This window comes from Siphateles boraxobius, unplaced genomic scaffold (genome assembly GCF_051911475.1).
Source record: "Siphateles boraxobius isolate OS27281-9 unplaced genomic scaffold, OSU_SipBor_1 51, whole genome shotgun sequence".
In the NCBI taxonomy this organism is placed as follows: domain Eukaryota; kingdom Metazoa; phylum Chordata; class Actinopteri; order Cypriniformes; family Leuciscidae; genus Siphateles; species Siphateles boraxobius.
In genome coordinates, this window is record NW_027509153.1 from 2,302,949 (window position 1) to 2,321,086 (window position 18,138).

At 41.5% G+C, this 18,138-nt stretch overlaps 2 protein-coding genes and 13 non-coding genes across 15 annotated transcripts in view; 9 read left to right on the top strand and 6 right to left on the bottom strand.

Annotated features, from left to right (window-relative positions):
• Positions 1-18,138, bottom strand: part of LOC143712789 (FGGY carbohydrate kinase domain-containing protein-like) — a 68,184-nt gene that overhangs the window by 12,537 nt on the left and 37,509 nt on the right. The gene's annotated exons all lie outside the window — the stretch shown is intronic.
• trnaf-aaa (transfer RNA phenylalanine (anticodon AAA)) lies at positions 2,380-2,452 on the top strand. Its single transcript has one exon. It is a non-coding gene; the product is annotated as a tRNA-Phe (tRNA).
• trnav-uac (transfer RNA valine (anticodon UAC)) lies at positions 3,391-3,463 on the top strand. The gene has a single exon. It is a non-coding gene; the product is annotated as a tRNA-Val (tRNA).
• On the top strand, positions 3,646-3,718 carry trnav-aac (transfer RNA valine (anticodon AAC)). Its single transcript has one exon. It is a non-coding gene; the product is annotated as a tRNA-Val (tRNA).
• trnav-cac (transfer RNA valine (anticodon CAC)) lies at positions 3,842-3,914 on the top strand. The gene has a single exon. It is a non-coding gene; the product is annotated as a tRNA-Val (tRNA).
• On the top strand, positions 4,083-4,155 carry trnav-aac (transfer RNA valine (anticodon AAC)). Its single transcript has one exon. It is a non-coding gene; the product is annotated as a tRNA-Val (tRNA).
• trnal-cag (transfer RNA leucine (anticodon CAG)) lies at positions 10,002-10,084 on the bottom strand. The gene has a single exon. It is a non-coding gene; the product is annotated as a tRNA-Leu (tRNA).
• trnam-cau (transfer RNA methionine (anticodon CAU)) lies at positions 10,164-10,237 on the top strand. Its single transcript has one exon. It is a non-coding gene; the product is annotated as a tRNA-Met (tRNA).
• trnal-cag (transfer RNA leucine (anticodon CAG)) lies at positions 10,903-10,985 on the bottom strand. The gene has a single exon. It is a non-coding gene; the product is annotated as a tRNA-Leu (tRNA).
• Positions 11,080-11,153, top strand: trnam-cau (transfer RNA methionine (anticodon CAU)). The gene has a single exon. It is a non-coding gene; the product is annotated as a tRNA-Met (tRNA).
• Positions 12,722-12,804, bottom strand: trnal-cag (transfer RNA leucine (anticodon CAG)). The gene has a single exon. It is a non-coding gene; the product is annotated as a tRNA-Leu (tRNA).
• Positions 13,637-13,719, bottom strand: trnal-uag (transfer RNA leucine (anticodon UAG)). The gene has a single exon. It is a non-coding gene; the product is annotated as a tRNA-Leu (tRNA).
• trnal-cag (transfer RNA leucine (anticodon CAG)) lies at positions 14,555-14,637 on the bottom strand. Its single transcript has one exon. It is a non-coding gene; the product is annotated as a tRNA-Leu (tRNA).
• On the top strand, positions 14,733-14,806 carry trnam-cau (transfer RNA methionine (anticodon CAU)). Its single transcript has one exon. It is a non-coding gene; the product is annotated as a tRNA-Met (tRNA).
• LOC143712774 (uncharacterized) lies at positions 16,029-17,223 on the top strand. The gene is made up of 6 exons (XM_077204782.1): positions 16,029-16,254; positions 16,321-16,382; positions 16,466-16,519; positions 16,604-16,672; positions 16,800-16,864; positions 17,094-17,223. Exons 1-6 carry the CDS (start codon positions 16,188-16,190, stop codon positions 17,221-17,223), a joined length of 447 nt encoding a protein of 148 aa, XP_077060897.1. The 5' UTR covers positions 16,029-16,187.

The following is an 18,138-nucleotide window of genomic DNA, read 5'->3' on the forward strand; positions in this document are numbered from 1 at the left end:
CACTCTTATAAAATAACAGCTGTATTTACAACGAGGAGTTTGGTTTACTGGGTTTCTTAACATCACAATCAATTCAACACAATTAACAATACAATTAACTTAACAGTTAACTTAACTTACGTTACATGATAACAACATGCAATTTAAATGATAAAATATATGAATAATAATGTATATGTGGTCACCTGAGGTAAAATCTGTCTGAAGGTAGTTTAGACTGTACAAAATTGTTGTAAAAAACAAAACAATTTGCTGACAATTCGGTAAACAAATATCTCCGATCGTAAAACGGGTCTCCTCTCCTCCACTGCGAATGATTGATTGACAGATGACACTACGCTTTTTAAAGGGGTCATGACATGAGAAACCAAATTTGCCTTGATGTTTTGGTGTATAAGAGATCTATGTACTATTAAAACTTCCTGCAAGTTTCATAGCTTAAGACGTCCTCCCCATTATAAACGAAGCATTTATTTAATCAAGCTCTAAATACAGCTCGTTCTAGATCCATTGTATGAAGTGACGTCACGGTGCGAAGTGACGTACCAGTCGTTTGCATATGACCGCCTCCAGCGCAAGACAACTACGCCTCATTTCGCATCATCGCATGCGTTGTCGTGCAGCGAGTGGGTCTGTTTACAAGATGACTGCGATGCTATGCAGATGTGCTGTTCCTGTTTGAGTCTTTGAATACGCTGCCGAACGATCCAGACGTCAAGGAAAACAGTCGGATGCAGTTTATTTGCAGCATATGCAGCCCGCCAAAGCTTAATTTGAACGGTGAGTGATCAGATGAGTGTGACAGGGCATGTTACTGAAGAACGAGCAGAGAGAGAGAGAGAGAGAGCCCCGGCGCGCGCCTTCAAACTCTCTCTCTCTCTCTCTCTCTCTCTCTCTCTCTCTCTCTCTCTCTCTCTCTCTCTCTCACTCCCTCGCGCATTTGAATCAAAATCAATTGAGAATTGACACGATGGTAAAAGATCGGAAGACCGAAGTTTCACGTGGTGGAGCATTGTGTAGTCTACGTGTGATACAAAATGATAAACGTTAATAATTTATGCATAAGCAGCACTGACGTTAGCCAATCATAACAGTGGGCGTTAACACTGAACTCTTAAAGGGAAAACACCTCCAAAACAGACTGTTTGAATCAGAGGTGAGAAACAGGGTGGGAAAAGGTCATAAATCACTATATTTGTAAAAAAAATTTGTACAAAAAACTATAGTAATACTATAATTGCACCTAAGGGAAAATAATAAAACAAAACAAAAAAACATGTCATGACCCCTTTAAAATTCCCCGCCACCGAAAAGCGAAACAGCGCCAGGAAGTCTACGTGTGGCCAAAGGTATATTGCATCCATTGTGTTGAGCAGTACCATAGAGAATGAATGGGAAAAGTTAAGGGAAGTTAGCTTAACCATTTTCGGCTCCCGCGCGAAAGGTCCTCGGTTCGAAACCGAGCAGAAACAGCGGTTGGATTCTGACAGAAAATTTAAACTGTTTGCCACGCTAGGTGGGTGTAGCGCTCATTTCTTTTATACGCTTTTTAACAAGCGTGCACCTTAAGATTTATGTCTGCAACCTGAAGACGTGTTTCCATAGTGTAGAGGTTATCATGTTCTCCTCACACGCGAAGGGACCCCAATTCGAAACTGGGCGGAAACTGTGGGTGGTTTTTGCAAAAATTTCGTGAGCAATTTTCTGTTGAGCAGGTCAGTACAATTGCAGGGATGATTGTGGTTTAATCTCTTTAGAAAAGGACAAAAATAAAACAAATGGCCATTGAGGTTTCCTGTATAGTAATAAAAAATGTTTGGTCTGCCAACAAAATTAACAGCTTTTTGCCATGTTAAAAACTCTGGGCAGTCTATAGCTTCAGTCGCTTTTGAACAAGCGTACCCTAGAAGAGGTGGGACTGACGTCCAAATCTAGTTTCCGTAGTGTAGTGGTTATCACGTTGGCTTTACATGCGAAAGGTCCTCAGTTCAAAATGTTTGGTCTGCCAACAAAATTAGCAGCTTTTTGCGATGTTAAAAACACTAGGCAGTCTATAGTTTCAGTCGCTTTTGATCAAGCGTACCCTAGAAGAGGTGGGACTGACGTCCAAATCAAGTTTCCGTAGTGTAGTAGTTATCACTTTTGCTTTACACGCCAAAGGTCCTCAGTTCAAAACTGGGCAGAAACAAGTGGAGGCATTTTAAATATAAATGCTGCAATTCGCTACAAAACCCTTACTTTTGAGACAGGTGAAGGCCATCGTACCAAGGAGCTGTAGGCAGAGTGCCATGCCGAATGACCTCTGTTCTATTGTTTGTGGACTTTACAGACTGTCACACTGCTTGGAGTGCAGAAAAAGACCATGCATCTCATTAATAGGTTTCTGTAGTGTAGTGGTCATCACGTTCGCCTAAAACGCGAAAGGTCCTCGGTTTGAAACCAAGCAGAAACAGCGGTTGGATGCTGACAGAAAATTTAAACTGTTTGCCATGCTAGGTGGGTGTACAGCTCATTTCCTTTATACGCTTTTTAACAAGCGTGCACCTAAAGATTTATGTCTGCAACCTGAAGACGTGTTTCCGTAGTGTAGTGGTTATCACGTTCGACTCACACGCGAAAGGTCCCAAGTTTGAAACTGGGTGGAAACTGTGGGTGGTTTTTGCAAAAATTTCGTATGCGATTTTCTGTTGAGCAGGTCAGTACACTTGCACGGATGTTTGTGGTTTAATCTCTTTAGAAAAGGACAAAAAATAAAACAAATGGCCTTTGAGGTTGCAACAAAAATTAGCAGCTTTTTGCCATGTTAAAAACACTGGGCAGTCTATAGCTTCAGTCGCTTTTGAACATGCGCACCCTAGAAGAGGTGGGACTGATGTCCAAATCTAGTTTCCATATTGTAGTGGTTATCACGTTCGCTTTACACGCGAAAGGTCCTCAGTTCAAAATGTTTGGTCTGCCAACAAAATTAGCAGCTTTATGCCATGTTTAAAACACTAGGCAGTCTATAGTTTCAGTCGCTTTTGAACAAGCGTACGCTAGAAGAGGTGGGACTGACGTGTCACGGCCGACTCGCAAGCCGCGACAAAGAAGGAGATGACACGTTAAAGTGGTATGGAAAAAGGAATAACATTTATTAAAGTAAAAATAATAAAGTAAGAGAATAGACCAAAACGGGAACAAGACAACAACAAAATGGCACGAGGGGAGAGCGCGCCCCGTCACGACCGAAGGGAGCTGCTTTTGTTTGCCGGCATCAGCTCTAGCACAGGTGTAAACCATCAGTCATCATGACGTCACTCACTCCAACTCCAACCTACAAAACAAGTAACAAAGACAACCGAACCCACACAATATGACCCAGACGGGGGTCGTAACAGGTGTCCAAACCAAGTTTCCGTAGTGTAGTGGTTATCACGTTCGCTTTACACGCGAAAGGTCCTCAGTTCAAAACTGGGCGGAAACAAGTGGAGGCATTTTAAATATAAATGCTGCAATTCGCTACATAACCCTTACTTTTGAGACAGGTGAAGGCCATCGTACCAAGGAGCTGTAGGCAGACTGCCATGGCGAATGACCTCTGTTCTGTTGTTTGTGGAATTTACAGACTGTCACACTGCTTCCAGGGCAGAAAAAGCACATGCATAGGTTTCTGTAGTGTAGTGGTCATCACGTTCGCCTAACATGCGAAAGGTCCTCGGTTCGAAACCGAGCAGAAACAGCGGTTGGATTCTGACAGAAACTTTAAACTGTTTGCCACGTAAGATGGGTGTAGCGCTCATTTCCTTTATACGCTTTTTAACAAGCGTGTACCTAAAGATTTATGTCTGCAACCTGAAGACGTGTTTCCGTAGTGTAGTGATTATCACGTTCGCCTCACACGCGAAAGGTCCCCAGTTCGAAACTGGGCGGAAACTGGTGGTGGTTTCTGCAAGAATTTCGTATGCGATTTTCTGTCGAGCAGGTCAGTACACTTCATTGACCTCTGTTCTGTTGTTTGCGGAATTTACAGACTGTCACACTGCTTGCAGGGCAGATTATGGGAAGGAGCCATCTTCTAAAAAGCACATGCATCTCATCAATAGGTTTCTGTAGTGTAGTGGTCATCACGTTCGCCTAACACGCAAAAGGTCCTCGGTTCGAAACCGAGCAGAAACAGCGGTTGGATTCTGACAGAAAATTTAAATTGTTTGCCACGCTAGGTGGGTGTAGCGCTCATTTCCTTTTGAGACAGGTGAAGGCCATCGTACCAAGGAGCTGTAGGCAGACTGCCATGCCGAATGACCTCTGTTCTGTTGTTTGTGGAATTTACAGACTGTCACACTGCTTGCAGGGCGGATTATGGGAAGGAGCCATCTTCTAAAAAGCACATGCATCTCATCAATAGGTTTCTGTAGTGTAGTGGTCATCAGTTCGAAACTGGGCGGAAACTGTGGGTGGTTTTTGCAAAAATTTCGTATGCGTTTTTCTTTTGAGCAGGTCAGTACACTTGCAGGGATGTTTGTGGTTTAATCTCTTTAGAAAAGGACAAAAAATAAAACAAATGGCCATTGAGGTTTCCTGTACAGTAATAAAAAATGTTTGGTCTGCCAAAAAAATTAGCAGATTTTTGCCATGTTAAAAACACTGGGCAGTCTTCATTCTTCAGCTACTCTGGGTCCTAGAGATGCAAAGAATAGAAATGAACAACGCAGAGATTAGGTTATGCTCTAGAAAGTGTGTCAGCTATGACATTATTTTTTCCTCGGATGTGTTGAATCTCAAGATGGAAAGGTTGTAAGATGAGACTCCATCGCATAAGTCGCTGATTTCGATTTCTCATTCGATTCGAGAAAACCAACGGATTATGATCCGTATAGATGATAATCGGTGCAGCGATTGACCCTAGGTATACCTCAAAATGTTGCACGGCCAACACTAGGGCGAGAGCTTCCGTCTCAATGGTAGAGTATACCTTTTGATGTCGATTAAACTTTTTTGAAAAGTAACTTACAGGATGTAGAACCTTGTTCGAACCCTCCTGTAAGAGAACAGCGCCCGCACCACAAGCACTTGCATCGATTGCAAGGCTAAAAGATTTCTCAAAATCCGGGGCTGTTAAAACAGGGGCACACGCCAGCAATGCTTTACAATTTTCAAAAGCCTGTTGACAGAGCTCAGACCACCGAAAAGTCAACTTTGGACTCAATAAATCGGTAAGAGGTGAGACTACACTGGCAAAATTTTCGCAGAAGCTCCGGTAATATCCCACCATACCGAGAAACCGTCGCAATTCGCGACGAGTGGTGGGTACGGGAAAGTCACAAATGGCTTCGACCTTGGTCTCAATAGGCTTTACACAACTGTTTCCCACGACTTTACCTAAATAGGTAATGGTTGCCTTCACGAATTCCGATTTAGCGAGGTTTATGGTAAGATTACCCTTTGCTAAACGAGAAAACAATTCTTTAATCTAGTTAAGATGTTCAGACCAGGAGGAATTATACAACACCACGTCGTCAAGATATGCCTCACATCCTGACATTCCATAAAGTATACGATTTACGAGACGCTGGAACGTCGCGGGTGCATTTCGCACTCCGAAAGGCATAACCGTATACTGCAGGAAAACATCAGGTGTGACGAAGGTGGATAATTCCTTCGCTCTACTAGTCAAAGGCACCTGCCAATATCCCTTTAAGAGATCGAACTTACTAACATATCGGGCAGAGCCAACATGATCGACGCAGTCATCAACTCGAGGCAAAGGGAAGCAATCCGGCTTAGTAACAGAATTAAGTTTTCGATAATCTGTGCAGAATCGATATGAGCCATCAGATTTATATACTAGAACACAAGGGGAACTCTATGAACTGAAACTAGATTCAGCCAGATCATGAGCAAGTAGATAGTTCACCTCTTGTTTCAGCAAATCTCTTTTAAAAGGATTGACTCGATATGCGTTTTGTTTAATCGGACACGAGGCTCCTACGTCGATATCATGTTCTATGATAGAAGTACGACCAGGAACATCACGGAAAAGAGAGGGAAATGACATCACCAACTCAGTGACATCACTCATCTCCTCCTCTGTCAGATAAGAAAGATGGGAGGAAAGATTAATAAGAATCTCAGAGTTTATAGTCGTCCGTCGACTTTTTCTCGAGAAAGAAAACTCTCATCCTCATCAACATTCTCCAAAGAATCCTTACTCGGGCTACGAAAGGAAGATGACAATTCGGGAAAAGAATCACAAGAGTTTACCACATTAACAGTAATGGAACGAACAGGAGCTATGTACAATTTCAACAGATTACTGTGACATACTTGTACTTTCTTTCTCTGATCAGGAGTATTCAACAGATAGTTATTATAGAAAAGATCTGAGATCTGACTCACAATCTGAGTTTTAGGTTCTAGAGAAACATCTTCATGCAGCAGCACTTTCCGACAAAGCAGACCATCATCAAGAAAGTACGAAGAAGACTGAGGATCAGAACATTTCTTAGACCCTACTTCAGAGAATAAGGTTTTAAGACTGTCGTCGCTCTGTTGAGCTCTAATCAAATCCTCTCGAAAAATCTGTAACAAAGAAGTCATAGAACAATCAACATCAGAGAGATCACCATTGGTTTTCTCAGGAGTGGACAGAACCTCTGATGTATCGGTAGATTCATGTCGCAACACTGTCGAATCTTTGTGATCACAAGACAACGAAGAACAGGATTTCAGGTCTCTCTGCTCAGGACATTTGGACACATCAGATCCTGAGTCACCTGTATGAACAGTATAAAAGAAGGTGTCATGCAGTGGAACTTCAACTTCATTTTCAATTAATGGTTTAGCCATTGATTGAGTGACTGCACAAGCTGGAAACAAATCACGAGATTCTCTACAATTTCCAACATCAGATTTCCTAGGTGTAGATGCTATTATGGGTGGAGCTGCCACATCACTCCTTCCCCAAACATTCTCACCAGCTAAATCATTTCCCAAAATGTAATCCCAGGAACTGGAAGTGCAGGACGAACACCAACTACTACTTCACCAGATACAATGGCAGAGGAAAGATGGATTCGATGCAAAGGCACTTCAGTAAACCTCATCTCAAACCCTCGCACTAATACATGAGTTCCAGTAGCGGTTTCAGAAGTCAAAGGCAAAATTCCCTCTAAAAGAAATGACTGCGCAGCTCCCGTATCTCGAAGAAGACGTACTGGCACCGTTTCGTTTGAACCAGGCAATGACACATTTCCCTCAGTGATAAAGGGTGCATAATCAACAGAAGTTATACACTGATCAACAGATTTATCACTAGAACTAGATGAATGACGATCTTTCTCATCACAAGTGTCAATAATCAATGATGAAGCAGAAACCAAAGCAACAGATTTCGACAATCTCTCTTTCTTCTCGAGAGTGAGACAGTCCGATATTTTATGACCAGGCTTCTTACAATAAAAGCAAACCATGTCCCGTGAGAGTGCAGGTTTACTAGAATGTTCAGCCACTGTTGTCTTACTATTCCTACTCATCACATAAGACTTTGTCTTAGGTTGAAAGCAAAACTTAGAGTTACTCATATTGTTGGTTTTAAGACCTACTGCACTGAATGACCCATGGGTTAACACAAATTCATCAGCCATGATAGCAGCTTCTGAAAGTGTATTCACCTTGTGTTCAGTGAGATGCCTAGCTACAGCATGAGGAACACAATGTTTAAACTCCTCTAAGAGCACGAATTCTCTTAATTGCTCCTTAGTTGTAACTTTCATTGAAATGCTCCAACGATCAAATAGGTCCTCTTTCCCTCTTGCAAATTCAACATAAGTACATTCATCAGCTTTACTCAAATTCCTAAATTTTTGACAATATGCCTCAGGCACGAGTTCATATGCATGCAACACAGCAAATTTCACCACATCATACTCACCAATCTGTTCCAGTGAGAGTGCAGAATAAACTTATTGAGCTTTACCTGTAAACACACACTGCAACAATAAAGTCCAAAAGCTTTTCGGCCATTTCATGGACAAAGCAACACGTTCAAAATGATATAAATATTTATCCACTTCCTTTTCAGAAAATGGCGGCACTAATCTTATATTCCTGTGAACGTCAAATACAGGTTCACCTGCATTCGCATGCCATTGTGGAACAGGAGGCACATTCGCTTGTGAACCTTCAGCTGTCTATGCTGCTAATTCTAACTCCAACTTTTTTATCTGAAACGCTCTCTCGTCACGTTCCCTCTCTAACTGAAATGTTCTCTCTTCACGTTCCCTCTCTAACTCAAGCTCCATTTTCCGCATAGCTAACTGTTGATTTAATTTTCTCTCTTCAAATTCTCTCTCTACCGCTCGCTCTTTCATAGCGCGATAATCACGTTCTGCACAAATTTCGCGGCATCTAAACACAGTTGCTTCTCTTGCAAAGACAACTCTGGAAATTTTGTCTCACTTTCACTATAAACCTCAACAGGAGTAGACACAAATGATTCACTCGGAGTGATTAACTCAGTGTTTACCTCTATAACTCCTCTATCAACAAGTGACCGCTTCAGAGTAGTCACCATAGTCTCCTTCAGCCTCTTCTCTTGAGAAGTAAAATCAACACTCAAGCGTTCGGCGATTTGCACCAACTGCTCCTTTGTACAACTCTCAAGCAAAGCTTCTGATGGACACTCAAAGGAATCCTCGACCACCGAAGACATTTTGTTCGTATATTTTATACACAATAAGACAAACGAAACTACTAGCTAACACACGTGAGACGCTGTTCACTCGAAATACAATTCCCATAAGCCACTGCTTCAAAAAGGAACTACGTCACCGTATTACACAATCTCATTCACAAAAATGTCCAAAGACTTCCCACAAGTCAAAACACAGTGTAAGCGCAAAATAATCTGCACTATACGCGCAAACGCAACGATTTAACTTTTTTTATTTTTGTAGAATGGATTTACCATTTATAATATAAGAGAACTCCAGCTCTTAACTCAGAAAAACACTAACTAAATCTTACCTAGTCTTCAGAGATGTACCGGGCTCGAGGCGACATTAAACGCTGAACTCTGCAACTATCAGTCAAACTGAAAGTCCGGAAGCGTACCCCCTACAGAGATTTAATCTCCACCCAGGATAACCTCCAAAAACAAGAAAGGCAAAATAACAAAACAAAACAACAAACAGTGCTCCGTCGGAAGGATTGTATTCACAATACAGCTGGAAACACTCTAATTCACCAGAGTTCTCATTTATAAAGGTAACCATTCACAAAAACATACACAGATACAACCCATACTTACCAACGTTTCCTACCCCGATAGGATCGCGGACGAGACTCCCAATTTATGTTACGGCCAGCTCGTTTCGGCCATACATAAAGTAAACAAGTACACCAAAATGACTTGCAAGATTTTATTTGTCCTCAAAAATCACAATTAACTAAATATAACAAAGTCTAGGGTTTCAAATCAAAAGGGGAAAAATCATAATCCAGTTGGGGAGTAAAAGAAGGCTAGTATGGGCTGTAAATCAAAGGTTCGAATGACTTCGCCAGAGGCTGTCAATCCTCTGGACGAAAGTGAAGAGAAGATGTTCAATCCACTGTTTTATCCTCTTCATAATTAAGGATAATGAGGAAGCAGGGGTGTGCGATCTCCCAAGCTCTCTCTGAGCAAAACCGCCACCAACAGTCGAGCAAGCGGAACGCAGGGTCGTAACACAACAAAATTAGCGACTTTTTGCCAGGTTAAAAACACTGGGCAGTCTATAGTTTCAGTCGCTTTTGAACAAGCGTAACCTAGAAGAGGTGGGACTGACGTTCCACTCAAGTTTCCGTAGTGTAGTGCACTAAAGTGTTACTTTAAAGGCCATGTACTTCAGGTCAGTGTTACTTTAATGTTTGGTTAATTCTAGCATGAACTCAATTGCAGTGCTTTGTCAACATTACTGCATTTCTTGATAAACTTGCCAGAGGGTTAAAGACTCTAGCTTGGGCCCGCAGCCAAAGGTTAGGTTTGTCCGAAGTGGGATTCGAACCCACGCCTCCAGGGGAGACTGCGAACTGAACGCAGCGCCTTAGACCACTCGGCCATCCTGACTTGATGGCCAGTGGTGAGCAGCATTTTTGGAGGTGATCTACAATATAGGGCTTCACCGCTCACCCGAGTCAGAGCACATGCCTCGTTGGCGCAGTTAGGCAGCGCGTCAGTCTCATAATCTGAAGGTCGTGAGTTCGAGCCTCACACGGGGCAGAATGGTGCTTTTTGATACACGGGACCGTGTAAATAAAGGAGCTGCTTTCTGTATTCCCTTTAATGCCTTTGTCCATTTCTTCATATGCACTGTAATTGAAATCCAGTGTTTTTTTAAGACTAATGTTGAACAAATGCAGTAATAGTATTACTCTCATATTCATGTCATATGTGTCAGTGTTGTTACAATGTTTTGTTAAGGCTTATATCATTCTTTCATTCTAATGACATGTCTTGTTAAAGCTATTGTAATGTTTTACATGACATTCCTTGAATCTTGTGTCATGACACTCCACCCCATGCCCCCAAACCCATGACATTTCATTCCAAGAAATTTCCAAGAATCCTTGCCATGAAATTCTACTACATCTTCTTCCGGTAAACATCACAACATGTTATTTCGTGAAATTCAGTTGAATCCGATTCAATCAACATGTCCATTTTTTCTGAAATGTCATGACTTGAAATTCCAAGTGCCATAGAATCCCATACATTGCACTAAAGTGTTACTTTAAAGGTCATGTACTGCAGGTCAGTGTTACTTTAATGTTTGGTTTATTCTAGCATGAACTGAATTGCAGTGCTTTGTCAACATTACTGCATTTCTTGATAAACTTGCCAGAGGGTTAAAGACTCTATCTTGGGCCCGCAGCCAAATGTTGGTTTGTCAGAAGTGAGATTCGAACCCACGCCTCCAGGGGAGACTGCGACCTGAACGCAGCACCTTAGACCGCTCGGCCATCCTGACATGACAGGCAGTGGTGAGCAGCATTTTTGCACCTACACGGAATGGCAGATGATCTAGAATCTAGGGGTCAACGCTCACCCGAGTCACAGCACATGCCACGTTGGCGCAGTTAGGCAGCGCGTCAGTCTCATAATCTGAAGGTCGTGAGTTCGAGCCTCACACGGGGCAGAATGGTGCTTTTTGATACACGGGTCCATGTAAATAAAGGAGCTGCTTTCTGTATTCCCTTTTATGCCTTTGTCCATTTCTTCATATGCAATGTAATTGAAATCCAGTGTTTTTTTAAGACTAATGTTGAACAAATGCAGTAATAGTATTACTCTCATATTCATGTCATATGTGTCAGTGTTGTTACAATGTTTTGTTAAGGCTTATATCATTCCTTCATTCTAATGGCATGTCTTGTTAATGCCAATGTAATGTTTTACATGACATTCCTTGAATCTTGTGTCATGACACTCCACCCCATGCCCCCAAACCCATGACATTTCATTCCAAGAAATTTCCAAGAATCCTTGCCATGAAATTCTACTGCATCTTCTTCCGGTAAACATCACAACATGTTATTTCGTGAAATTCAGTTGAATCCGATTCAATCAACATGTCCATTTTTCTGAAATTCCAAGTGCCATAGAATCCCATACATTGCACTAAAGTGTTACTTTAAAGGCCATGTACTGCAGGTCAGTGTTACTTTAATGTTTGGTTAATTCTAGCATGAACTGAATTGCAGTGCTTTGTCAACATTACTGCATTTCTTGATAAACTTGCCAGAGGGTTAAAGACTCTAGCTTGGGCCCGCAGCCAATGGTTAGGTTTGTCAGAAGTGTGAATCGAACCCACACCACCAGGGGAGACTGCAACCTAAACGCAGCACCTTAGACCGCTCGGCCATCCTGACATGACGGCCAGTGGTGAGCAGCATTTTTGCACCTACACGGAATGGCAGGTGATCTAGAATCTAGGGATTCACCGCTCACCTGAGTCAGAGCACATACCTCGTTGGCGCAGTTAGGCAGTGCGTCAGTCTCATAATCTGAAGGTCGTGAGTTCGAGCCTCACACGGGGCAGAATGGTGCTTTTTGATACACGGGACCGTGTAAATAAAGGAGCTTCTTTCTGTATTCCCTTTTATGCCTTTGTCCATTTCTTCATATGCACTGTAATTGAAATCCAGTGTTTTTTTAAGACTAATGTTGAACACATGCAGTAATAGTATTACTCTCATATTCATGTCATATGTGTCAGTGTTGTTACAATGTTTTGTTAAGGCTTATATCATTCTTTCATTCTAATGGCATGTCTTGTTAATGCTAATGTAATGTTTTACATGACATTCCTTGAATCTTGTGTCATGACACTCCACCCCATGCCCCCAAACCCATGACATTTCATTCCAAGAAATTTCCAAGAATCCTCGCCATGAAATTCTACTGCATCTTCTTCCGGTAAACATCACAACATGTTATTTCGTGAAATTCAATTGAATCCGATTCAATCAACATGTCCATTTTTTCTGAAATGTCATGACTTGAAATTCCAAGTGCCATAGAATCCCATACATTGCCCTAAAGTATTACTTTAAAGGTCATGTACTGCAGGTCAGTGTTACTTTAATGTTTGGTTTATTCTAGCATGAACTGAATTGCAGTGCTTTGTCAACATTACTGCATTTCTTGATAAACTTGCCAGAGGGTTAACGACTCTAGCTTGGGCCCGCAGGCAAAGGTTAGGTTTGTCAGAAGTGGGATTCGAACCCACGCCTCAAGGGGAGACTGCAACCTGAACGCAGCGCCTTAGACCGCTCGGCCATCCTGACTTGACGGCCAGTGGTGAGCAGCATTTTTGCACCTACACGGAATGGCAGGTGATCTACAATATAGGGCTTCACCGCTCACCTGAGTCAGAGCACATACCTCGTTGGCGCAGTTAGGCAGCACGTCAGTCTCATAATCTGAAGGTCGTGAGATCGAGCCTCACACGGGGCAGAATGGTGCTTTTTGATACACGGGACCGTGTAAATAAAGGAGCTGCTTTCTGTATTCCCCTTTATGCCTTTGTCCATTTCTTCATATGCACTGTAATTGAAATCCAGTGTTTTTTTAAGACTAATGTTGAACAAATGCAGTAATAGTATTACTCTCATATTCATGTCATATGTGTCAGTGTTGTTACAATGTTTTGTTAAGGCTTATATCATTCCTTCATTCTAATGGCATGTCTTGTTAATGCTAATGTAATGTTTTACATGACATTCCTTGAATCTTGTGTCATGACACTCCACCCCATGCCCCCAAACCCATGACATTTCATTCCAAGAAATTTCCAAGAATCCTTGCCATGAAATTCTACTGCATCTTCTTCCGGTAAACATCACATGTTATTTCGTGTAATTCAGTTGAATCCGATTCAATCAACATGTCATTTTTTTCTGAAATGTCATGACTTGAAATTCCAAGTGCCATAGAATCCCATTCATTGCACTAAAGTGTTACTTTAAAGGCCATGTACTGCAGGTCAGTGTTACTTTAATGTTTGGTTAATTCTAGCATGAACTGAATTGCAGTGCTTTGTCAACATTACTGCATTTCTTGATAAACTTGCCAGAGGGTTAAAGACTCTAGATTGGGCCCGCAGCCAATGGTTAGGTTTGTCAGAAGTGGGATTCGAACCCACGCCACCAGGGGAGACTGCAACCTAAACGCAGCGCCTTAGACTGCTCAGCCATCCTGACATGACGGCCAGTGGTGAGCAGCATTTTTGCACCTACACGGAATGGCAGATGATCTAGAATCTAGGGCTTCACCGCTCACCTGAGTCAGAGCACATACCTCGTTGGCGCAGTTAGGCAGTGCGTCAGTCTCATAATCTGAAGGTTGTGAGTTCGAGCCTCACACGGGGCAGAATGGTGCTTTTTGATACACGGGACCGTGTAAATAAAGGAGCTGCTTTCTGTATTCCCTTTTATGCCTTTGTCCATTTCTTCATATGCACTGTAATTGAAATCCAGTGTTTTTTTAAGACTAATGTTGAACAAATGCAGTAATAGTATTACTCTCATATTCATGTCATATGTGTCAGTGTTGTTACAATGTTTTGTTAAGCCTTATATCATTCTTTCATTCTAATGGCATGTCTTGTTAATGCTAATGTAATGTTTTACATGACATTCCTTGAATCTTGTGTCATGACACTCCACCCCATGCCCCAGAACCCATGACATTTCATTCCAAGAAATTTCCAAGAATCCTTGCCATGAAATTCTACTGCATCTTCTTCCGGTAAACATCACAACATGTTATTTCGTGAAATTCAGTTGAATCCGATTCAATCAACATGTCCATTTTTTCTGAAATGTCATGACTTGAAATTCCAAGTGCCATAGAATCCCATACATTGCACTAAAGTGTTACTTTAAAGGTCATGTACTGCAGGTCAGTGTTACTTTAATGTTTGGTTTATTCTAGCATGAACTGATTTGCAGTGCTTTGTCAACATTACTGCATTTCTTGATAAACTTGCCAGAGGGTTAAAGACTCTAGCTTGGGCCCGCAGCCAAAGGTTAGATTTGTCAGAAGTGGGATTCGAACCCACGCCTCCAGGGGAGACTGCGACCTGAACGCAGCGCCTTAGACCGCTCGGCCATCCTGACATGACGGCCAGTGGTGAGCAGCATTTTTGGACCTACACGGAATGGCAGATGATCTAAAATCTAGGGCTTCACCGCTCACCCAAGTCAGAGCACATGCCTCGTTGGCGCAGTTAGGCAGCGCGTCAGTCTCATAATCTGAAGGTCGTGAGTTCGAGCCTCACACGGGGCAGAATGGTGCTTTTTGATACACGGGACCGTGTAAATAAAGGAGCTGCTTTCTGTATTCCCTTTTATGCCTTTGTCCATTTCTTCATATGCACTGTAATTGAAATCCAGTGTTTTTTTAAGACTAATGTTGAACAAATGCAGTAATAGTATTACTCTCATATTCATGTCATATGTGTCAGTGTTGTTACAATGTTTTGTTAAGGCTTATATCATTCTTTCATTCTAATGGCATGTCTTGTTAATGCTAATGTAATGTTTTACATGACATTCCTTGAATCTTGTGTCATGACTCTCCACCCCATGCCCCCAAACCCATGACATTTCATTCCAAGAAATTTCCAAGAATCCTTGCCATGAAATTCTACTGCATCTTCTTCCGGTAAACATCACATGTTATTTCGTGTAATTCAGTTGAATCCGATTCAATCAAAATGTCCATTTTTTCTGAAATGTCATGACTTGAAATTCCAAGTGCCATAGAATCCCATACATTGCACTAAAGTGTTACTATAAAGGTCATGTACTGCAGGTCAGTGTTACTTTAATGTTTGGTTAATTCTAGCATGAACTGGGGCCTGTACCATGAAGGTAGCTGAACAAACTCGGGATTACAGGATTAGTTTTGAGTTGACAAAACCGAACCGATGCAATCAGGCTTTATTGGTACCATGACGCAGCTCATCAACTTTCTCTGTCAACTCAGGCTTTGATCTTAACTTATGATTAATCCACGAGCGCGTGCACATAAAAGAGTGACGTCGGCACTGAACAACCAATCGCGTTCGAAATGGATAGAGCGAGAGCTTTATATTTTTCCGCGCAGGAGCAAGAGATAATTATTCAAAAATATGAAGAATATAAAAGTGTTTTTCAAGCACGCAGTAACACTGTATCTGCTGCCAAAGCAAGAGAATATTCTTGGAGGAAGATTGCTGATTGCGTTAATGCGTAAGTTAAACAATTAATGTAAAATGATGTAATCATATTAAAAATGTCTTAAATGCTAAAATAAACATGTGTGTATTCGTGTTGATATACATGCATGCATGCATACTGTACATACGTGTGTGTAGATGTATGTAAAATGTGAATGTATAGGCTATTCCTAAGAAAGATTGATATTCATATATTTTTAGATGCAACCCCAACTCCAAACGTTCTTGGCAGCAGATCAAGACAAAATATAAAAATATAATTCAAAGTGGAATTATATTTTTATTTACCACAACCTTTTATTATTTTTGTGAACATTTATTCATAAAAACTTGTTTGCAGCAAACAGAAAAAAATGTGAAATCAGGAAAACTGGGGGAGGGCCACCTCCTCAAAATTACACTGTGGCCGAGGAGTTGGCGCTGAGTAATAATAAGGGACGGCCGATTATGGATGGCATTGCAAGTGCTGTACAGTCTGACCCTGGTGCTGGCTCCTCGAAGCAAGTGACACTGGGTATGTGTGTGCAATGCATTACTAATGTTTTAAAAAGGGTTAAATTTGGCTGACTCTGTTCTGCAGTAGAGGGAAATACAGTGTCCCTGTTGAAGCCAGCACACATGCACACAGTCTCCCACACAGAGGTCAGTATATGCAGCAGACAGAACACCATGAACATAGCCTGCTTTATAACAGTTATGCTTTATATTTGCCTTTTATTTATTAGGGTGAACCAAATGATGAAGACACTCTGTCTGTGTGTTCTGAGACAGTTGCTGAGGTGAATGCACTGGGCTTTTTATTACGGCACACATTTGAATGTCATAATTAAGTGACTGGCCCTTACACATCTCTTTTATTGTAGGATTTTTCACAACCTGCCCCAGAAACTGAAGCCTATACCTCAATGGGCTACAGAAGGAATGTGAACAAGGTAATGCTTTAAACCCTTGACATAAATTACAGTCAGTCCTATGTTTGTAGATAGTCATGCCACTTTTTGTGATTTGATCAACCTCCAGAAACTTGTAATGATCATGTTTGTGGTGGAATTGTTTCAGGTGGAAACAGACTCAGTCAGGGCCCTTTATAAAAGGAGCCTAGAACTAGACTGTGAGCTGAGGAGGCTCCAAATTAAAAAAAATAAATTGGAGATCAAACAGCTGGAAAAAACAGATTTTTTTTTTAAACAAGTAACGCTTTAGTATGAACACTATGAATGTCTATTAATGTAATTTTCTTGCTCTCTTTCTTCCTCCCTAGCCACATGACCAATAAAACAGTTTGAGTCCTATCTGCAGTGTCAGTGTGCTTTTATTAAGTAAAATATTGTGTTGTGATCGCATCTCTGACAGCTGCCCCAGCTGTGTGGTCAAGTGTGATGGGGTCAATTTCATCAGGGAGAAGCTGGTTTTGTGGTGGTTCTCGCTCCTTTCTGATAGAGGCTATATTATGCAGAATGGCACATGCAGCCACTATCTGTGATGCCCGCTCTGGTGACACTCTTAAACGCCTAAGACAGTTGAAACGTGCCTTTAGGATGCCAAAGGTCATCTCGATCTTGACCCTGGTTTTACTGAGGGCCACATCGAAGCGGTTTTGTGGCCCTGTCTGGGGGTCAGGATAGGGCGTTAGCAAAAACCTCTGGCATGCATAACCTCTATCTCCTACCAACAGGCCATCAAAAAGCCCTGTCATAGAACAGAAAAGGGGAAAAATTTGTAAGTTTTGCCATTAAAATAAAAAATGTAAAGTGTACTGTACCAAATTTAACTTGCCTTCCTCAAAGCGCTGACACAAAATAGACTCACGGAAAATGCGTGAGTCATGCACTGAGCCAGGCCATTTGGAATCCAAGCTTGTGATCATGCATTCATGATCACAAGTTATCTGCAGATGAAATGTACAGTAAATCATTGTCCTATCTGTTAGTTACTATTTATTTAAAGATTGATCTCAATGCAAATAAAAATAATTTCACATAGGGTATAGTAGCCCTACCTGAACATTAAGGCTGTGAAAGGACTTTCTGTTCACATAATCTGCCTCATGTTCTCCTAGAGCTGTGGAGATTGCAACATGTGTGCAGTCTATTGCTCCTATGACTCTAGGGAATCCTATCATAGGAATTAAACATATATATTTAAAACATTTCTTAACAGGTAGCTACTGCAGACTATTGTATAATAGATTTCTAAGTGTGATTTTTTTTTTTTGAAGAAAAAAAAAATTGTGTGAAAGGTTACATTTGTTCATGTGATGTCACCCTATCAATATATCTTACCGGCAATTTTATAAAAGCCCTCTTTTATGGACATGGTGGATAAATGAATCTATTTATGTACCCCTGCAGAGCGAGGACCACCTTGCGAATTGTTAGACAGACCGTGTTTTTCCCTA

Excerpts from the sequence above, each read along its gene's own strand:
- LOC143712774 (XM_077204782.1), top strand. The coding sequence starts at position 16,188 with ATGGATGGCATTGCAAGTGCTGTACAGTCTGACCCTGGTGCTGGCTCC. Across the intron at positions 16,255-16,320 it reads CTCGAAGCAAGTGACACTGG|TAGAGGGAAATACAGTGTCC; the intron begins GTATGTGTGTGC and ends TCTGTTCTGCAG. Across the intron at positions 16,673-16,799 it reads ACAGAAGGAATGTGAACAAG|GTGGAAACAGACTCAGTCAG; the intron begins GTAATGCTTTAA and ends GAATTGTTTCAG.